At 62.8% G+C, this 7,208-nt stretch overlaps 1 protein-coding gene across 2 annotated transcripts in view; it reads left to right on the forward strand.

Annotated features, from left to right (window-relative positions):
- The window catches only part of SLC5A10 (solute carrier family 5 member 10), a 74,127-nt gene extending 66,925 nt beyond the window's left edge, over window positions 1-7,202 (forward strand). For both annotated transcript variants that reach the window (XM_046674832.1, XM_046674831.1), the window contains 5 exons: window positions 2,102-2,252; window positions 5,917-6,085; window positions 6,227-6,442; window positions 6,692-6,749; window positions 6,870-7,202. In XM_046674832.1, the coding sequence (XP_046530788.1) occupies window positions 2,102-2,252; window positions 5,917-6,085; window positions 6,227-6,442; window positions 6,692-6,749; window positions 6,870-6,976 (701 nt within the window). In that variant the 3' untranslated portion in view covers window positions 6,977-7,202. The remainder of the gene's footprint in view (window positions 1-2,101; window positions 2,253-5,916; window positions 6,086-6,226; window positions 6,443-6,691; window positions 6,750-6,869) is intronic.
- The last annotated feature ends 6 nt before the right edge of the window (window positions 7,203-7,208 follow it).

A 7,208-nucleotide genomic window follows, 5' to 3' on the forward strand; every position in this document is an offset into this window, starting at 1 on the left:
CTAGGTGGGATGTTCTGCTCACGGGGAAGAGAGGGAAATAATAATAACAGAGAACCCCCACAGCACGCACCGTGTGCCAGCCACTGTTCCAAGGGCTCCACGCGTGATTAACGTGCGTCCTCCTCTCAAAACCTGAGGCTGTCGTTATCAGCCCCATTTTACAGATGGGGAAACTGAGGCACAGGGAGGGGAAAGTGAGTTGTCCAGGGCTACAGAGTGGCTGAGACACAAACCCCAGGCTGTCTGGCCACAAGCCCATTGCTTACTCTGCGGGACCAGGGGCTCAAGCCCCCACAGGAGCCAGGACCTTCCGCCTCCCCAAGAGACCACGGCCAACAGGTAGAACTAAGGGGCAGGTTTTCTCATGGCAGCAGCAGCAGCCCAGCCAGTCGGATACTGCGTGGTGAGTTCCCAGTCACGGGAGGTATGCAAGCATAGGCTATACCGCAAGGGCTATGGGAGGGCCCACCTAAGCAAGGAGACAGCTTTCTGAGGCCCTTTGCAGTTCGAGGGTTTCCCCTCTGATTCTCAGACCCTTGGGTGTCCGCTGCCCTCCCTCTGGTCTCCCCACTGGAAGCTTCCTGGCCCCACTGTGCTCCTCCCTCCCCCGGGAGCCGAGGCCCAAGGGCCGTGAGTACACAGACCTGGGATTAGGTCTCAGCTCTGCCACTTGCTGGCAGAGAGATTTGGGGCATGTCGCTCCCCTGCTCAGCGCTCCAGTGTCCTCATTTGTAGATTGGGATAATGACGCCTACCCACCCATCTGCCTTGTTGCTGGGATTAAACCTAATAAGGTAGGGAAACTGCCTGGCGCAAGGCTTGGCTGCACTGTGGGTCCCACCTCTGGGCCTCACCTTCCTCTTCTGTTCTGGGGGTGCTCACTAAGCTCCCCAGGGATGACACCCAGCCATTGTTGGGCCACAACCCCTCTCTAGGCCTTGAGCTTCCTGTCTGCAAAGTGGGTGGAGAATAAGCCCCAAGTTAATCCACCTCTCTTGAGCAGGGAGGAGAGTGGAGAAATGTTTTGGAGAAAACCATGATTGAACTCACTTTCCTTTGGGCCCCATCCCAGTTAGCCTGACAAGTGAACAGAGAGGGTGTGGGATGCCTGGAGGTCACACAGCGGGTCAGATGCAGAACCAGGGCCAGGCAACCCAGCCAGGCAACAAATGGCACCTGTAAAGCTGAGCCCTCAGGGGAGCGGGGTCTGGGTCAGGCTTATTCTAGGGCAGGGAGTGGAGAACAGACAGACGGGGAATCTGCAGAGTTGAAGGAGGTGCTTAGACTCTTGACGGAAAAACACAAGAGGCCTTGGAGACACAGGCTGAAGCCCAGAGAGGCGGGAGACTAGCCTGAAGCCACACTGCACTGGGTCCTCCCTCACCTCAGTCCCTCTCCAGCCCACAGCTCCCCAGAAGGCTTTGCACAGCACTGCCTCACCCACCTCGATGGCGACCCCTCACTCATTTTCAGCCAGTCACGGGTGGCTTTTTCTCTCGCCCCGGGGCACTGCATCTCCTCTTCCACAGAGCCAAGGAGGGAGAGGACTGCCTGTGCCTGCTGGGGGCTGCCCCACACAGGAAGTGAGGGGGACCCCGGACCCTGGGCCGCTGCCCTGTCCAGGGTGGGACCTCCGAGCTGAGGGTCCCCCCGAGGGCTCCCCCAGCCCACCCCAGAGTTCCGCCTCTGGCCTGCTGCGGGCCCCTCTGCAACGCTCCTCCCCTCTCTGCGTGTCCACGTCCTCACCCGTCAAAGGGTTAGGAACCCTCGTCCAGTGAAGTCATGGCTGCGAAAGCGCTGCGTGAGCGCGCGGCTCTGCCCGGACGGGGGCCGAGAAGAGCCCCGACCATGTTGCCAGCAGCCTGGCCCCAGCAGCAGACTCACAGGTGGCCCCCTTGTCCTCAGCCTCTCCTCCCATGTTGGGGTCTCTCTCCACCACCTCCCACGCCCCCAGCCCCCTCCCGGCTGGCGCTCTGCTCACAGGGGCTTGTGAATGAATAGCTGATGCCGAGGGAGCCTCAGAAGTGAGACCCAGGCAGGAGGGGCTCCCGCGGCAGGGCGAGGGCCAGCAGGGTCTCAGCAGCCCCTGTCCCTGCCCCAGGTCTGCGGGGGCTGATGATCGCAGTGATGATGGCCGCGCTCATGTCGTCGCTGACTTCCATCTTCAACAGCAGCAGCACGCTCTTCACCATGGACATCTGGAGGCGGCTGCGGCCCCGTGCCGGCGAGCGGGAGCTGCTGCTGGTGGGACGGTATGGTGGCGGTGCGAGGCCCCTGGGGAGGGGCTGGGCGGTAGGCTTCCCCAGCCCGAGAACAGCCGGTGAGGCCCCACCACAGGTGGGCTTTGAGGGGTAAGTAGGAGGTTGCCATTTGGAGAAAGGAGGATGCCAGGGAGGAGAGGAGAGAAGAGGCAAGAACATCCTGTCCATCCCAGCTCCCTCATCACTCTCCTGGCCACGCCGTCACGGTCACAGCCCTCATCTCGGGGACGTCTCTTACCCTGAGCTGAACTCTTGAGGGAGTCTCTGCCAGGGAGAACCCCTTCCCCCAACCATGCCAGAGATCTGTCTGTCTTCCCCATATCTGGGCCCCTAGGCCCCTGGTGGTTCCCGGCTGCCCCAGAGAGGGCCTAGAGCCCGTGCTCAGGAGTGGCCACACTCAGGCCACAGCTGTCTCTCCAGCCCTTGTGCACCTAGCCCCGCTGAGCTTCTGTCCATTTCCTCCTAGCCCTGCCTGTCCCCTCCTTATTACCTCGAGGACTCACTCTGCTCTTTCGAGACTCTGCCTGTGTCCCCTCCTCCATGCAGCCCTCCCTGATACCCCTGACCAAGGAATGAACCCCTCTCTTTCTCTCTAAGCTGCCCACAGGGGACTATTGCCAGGTTCCCCCCGCAGCACACACGGCTCCCATAGATCCAAGTTGTCTCCCTGATGCCCCGCCCCATGGGGGTGGGCAGGGGCTGACCTGGCCCAGCCCTCCAGCCCCGTGCTCTGCCAGTACCTGGGAGTCCTTTAGGGCTGGACTCAGCAGTGGATGATGAGGGGTTGGCATCTCCGAGTGTGTGCACGTGTCCCTCTGCCTGGGCCCTCTCCTGGGTCCCACCCCTCCGTCTCCCTCCGAGCCATTTGGCCCCCCACTCTGCTGGTCCAGGGGCCTGGCCCTTGGGTGCTTAGCTTGGCCAACAATGTGCCCTCCGGCAAGGAGCCCATGGCCCCCGTCCTCAGGGTGGGGTCTCCCCCGAGCTGCGGGCGGTTGTCCCAGTGAGGCGGAGAAGCCGGGCTTCTGTCGGAAGGGCCCTGTTGGGACACGCCAGGCAGCGGGCGAGCGAGCATGAGCTCATCTGCAGGCTCACGGCCTCCAAACAAGGAGGCTCTCCGCGCCTGCAGGACGCTTCTGCACCAGCACGCCCAGCCAACCGCCTCTCCCTGCCAGGGGAGCCCGCCCTGCCTCACAGACCCCTTCCTGAGCCCCTCCATGCTCCAGCATCCCGGGAGCGGGGACCTGGCTGCCATCCTGCTGCTCAGCATGTGCCTGGGCCCCCAGCCACAGTGCCCTTGGCCCTCCTTCCCACCTCTTCCACCCAGTCAAGCCCCACTCCGCCCCAGCTGGGCCCTGCCAGCCTCCCTGTGGGTGAAAGGCTGTGTGATGCAGGGCAGGTGGCTCCCCCTCTCTGGCTCCCAGCTGCCAGTTCGGTAGAGTGGAAAGGGCCCAACATTGTGTGGGACCAGGGTTCAGCTTTACCATCCCTCCTTCTTGAAGTGCCAGGACACCTCCCCCATACCTCCAGCCTCCTCCTGCCTAAAACAACACTGTTCAAGCTGCGTTTCCTAGACCATGTGGGGTCTTGGATCTCTGAAGCCTTGATCCAAGGACGGATGGGACTTAGCAGCAGGGTACACCCAGAAGCCTGGGGAGGAGGCCATCGTGGGGCAGGGGCAGGCAGGGGCGTGCCGGTGACCTGACAGTCTCATCAGGTGGGGGGTGCCAGAGCAGCCAGCACAGGCCTGGGGCCAGTGATGACCTCGCGTCTGGGGCCCTGGTCTTTGCCAGCCCCAGGCCCACTCCTCCATCCTTCTGCTCCTTCGTTTCCCTCCCCTGCTACCCCCTTCTGTCTACCTTGTCTATTACTCAGTCCACAAATAGTGCCTGAGCCTTCCCGGGTACCCTGTGTCAAGCTGGGCAACACAGGGGATCCAGAGAGATCTCAGAGCAATGGAGCTGGTGGGGCCAGCCGTGCCGCCGGCAGTGTGTGTGCGGGAGCTGGTCAGGAGGGCTCCCTGGAGGAGGGCCTTGAGCTGGGCCTTGGAGGATGGGGGAGGTTTGCCGGGGGAGGCGTTGGAGAAGCCGTTCCAGGCAGAAGGGACGGCCTCTAGGTTTGGGGTCCCTCTGGCAGCCTGGAGGCGGCTGAGTCAGAAGAGGAAACCACAGAGGCAGTGGGAAGGCCAGGGCCCCTCCAGGCCGGCCGGGAAGCCCAGGCCCCGCAGCAGAGATGCTGAGTCTGGTCCCCGCGCGGGGAGGGCGGGGTGGGATGGTGTCAATGGAGCCCTCCTGTGCCTTTGAAGAGAGCAGCACCCGCCCGCCCGCCAGGCTGAGGGTTAATTAGCCTTAATCGGGGTGGCACCTCCTTCCTCCACCCTCTCCCTCGGGCCTGGAAGGGAAGACAGGGAGGCAGGAGGGTGGGCATGCAGCAAGGGGGACACACCCCAGCTGCACACACCGCCTCTGTTGCCCCTGCCGTCCTGTGCAGCCTTCCAGGGGTCTCCCCCACCACCCACCTCGGGGGTGAGGGGCTCCCAACTGACCCAGGACACAGGGGCGAGGGGCACTCAGCCAGGAAGGAGCAGATGGGACACCTCACCCCAGCTCTGTCTCCTTAGCTGGATCCCACACACCTTCAAGGCTCCAGGGTCCCCTCCTCCTGGAAGACCTCCCGGATTGATACTTCCTCTGGGCCCCCTCAGCCCAGCCCTGAGCACAGGGTGACAGGCTCATCTGTTCCCTTACTTGACCCTGGATGCTGGGCAGGGACTCGGGCCCACTCATCACCAGGTCTACTCAGCAGCACAGAGCCCTACAGTCAGGAGGGCTCCTCGTGAGTGGTTTGTCGAATGAACAAATGAAGCATGTCCCTGCTGTGGAGGGGCCTGCGCCCCGTGGGGAGGCAGACAGGAGCCGATAAGAGGAGCCCACGCAGGGTGGGGAGGGGAAGGGCTCACACGAGCTGGTCAGAGGGCTCCAGCTTCACAGCCAAGTCCAGGTCCTAACCCAAGCCCAGGCCGCCTGGCTCCCAACCTTGGACTCTTACGACGGGGTCGAGCTGTGATGAATATGAGTCAGCAGCCAAGGGCTGTGGGGGTATGGATGTGCCAGACAGAGGTCACAGCTCCTGCAGAGGCCGCCAGTGTTAAAAGAGGCCAGTCTGGCCCAAATGTGAGGGCAGCACGTGTTTCACGCAGTCACCCAGTGTTTATTGGGCACCTACTATGTGCTAGGAGATGCAGCAGTCAACTCCAGAGATGAGGCTCCTGCCCTCCTGGTGCCTCCAGCCAGGAGGGGAGACAGACAGTAGGCAAGTGAATGCCCAGATAGACGTCCATGGAGAGGTTGGGTGTCTTGAAGACCCGCGGGAGATCCTGGGGGGCCATTGGGGGCCTCTCTGAGGGCTGACTCAGCAGAGCCCCCAGGGACCAGAAGGAGCAGACAGGCTGAGTTGGCTTCTGCAGGCACAGGGAGCCAGAGGAGAGTCCGGAGTGAGGCAGGACTGGCCACGACCCCCGAGGGGTGGACCAGGGGCCAGGGAGGAGGCTGGAGCCAGGGCAGCAGGGGCAGATGGAGAGCAAGTCCTAGTGACCAGGGGGACGTGGGGGAAGGCTGGGGAAGGGCCTCGGGTGAGCGTGCCCACTGCCTGCCCGCAGGCTGGTCATCGTGGTGCTAATCGGTGTGAGCGTGGCCTGGATCCCAGTCCTGCAGGGCTCCAACAGCGGGCAGCTCTTCATCTACATGCAGTCGGTGACCAGTTCCCTGGCACCCCCAGTGACAGCGGTCTTCGTCCTCGGCATCTTCTGGCAGCGTGCCAACGAGCAGGTGGGCGGCTGGTGAGGGGCGCCTGGGCAGGTGGGGTGGGGCTCTGTCCTCCCCTGTGGGTGAGCTGCAGCCTGCTTGCATCTTGCCCTGCGCCTGTGCCTTCCTCCCACGGCCCCAGCTGTCCTGCCTCCTCCTCCTCAGGGGGCCTTCTGGGGCCTGATGGTGGGGCTGGCAGTGGGCGCCACGAGGCTGGTCCTGGAATTCCTTCACCCAGCCCCGCCCTGCGGCGCCCCGGACACGCGGCCTGCCGTCCTCGGCAGCATGCACTACCTGCACTTTGCCATCGCCCTCTTTGTGCTCAGTGGAGCTGTGGTGGTGGCTGGGAGCCTGCTGACGCCACCCCCTGAAAGTGTTCAGGTGAGCTGCGCTGGCCTCTGACTCCTAACCCTCCGAGGCTTATCCCTGACCCCTGGCCCTTAACAACTTCTGAGTCTGGTCCCATTCTGACCCCTGACCCTCTCTGACTCAAGATTCTAGCTAGCTCTTGGCCCCTAACTGTCTCTGGACCTGGCCCCGGCCCTTTTTGAACTCAGCTGCCTTCTTTCCGTCACTGACCGCTGTCCTCCTCTGTCCTGCCACACCCCCCTCCCTCCCTATTCCCTGCAGATTGAGAACCTTACCTGGTGGACCCTGGCTCGGGCCCTGCCTCCAGGAGCCAAAACAAGTACGTGTGTGGCCCTAGGCACTCCATCTTGCCCCACCCTGAGGAGGGGGCTGCGGGCGTGGGTGCCGGGTATGGCCCTGTGGCCCTCAGCTGGACCTCTCCTTCTCCCACCCCCTCCAGGTGATAGCCGAACAGCCCAGAAATATGCTTTCTGGGCCCGTGTCTGTGGCTTCAATGCCATCCTCCTCGTATGCGTCAACATCTTCTTCTATGCCTACTTTGCCTGATGCTGTCCCCGGGCAGGAAGGCCGGAGCCCTCGGAGCCGTGGGGTGCACCCCTTCCCTAATGAGGACACCGAGGCCCCTCACGGCTCCATGGCGGGTCAGGGCCCAGGGACTGGCTGAGCCAGCAAAGCAGCACCCGTGAAAAATTAGGGAGGAAACGGGAGAAAAGAGTTTGATACTTCAAAAAGAGTTGTAATTGGAAAGAAAATTAGATTTCTGATGAACATCCTTATA

Source organism: Equus quagga, chromosome 11 (assembly GCF_021613505.1).
Source record: "Equus quagga isolate Etosha38 chromosome 11, UCLA_HA_Equagga_1.0, whole genome shotgun sequence".
Taxonomy (NCBI): Eukaryota; Metazoa; Chordata; class Mammalia; order Perissodactyla; family Equidae; genus Equus; species Equus quagga.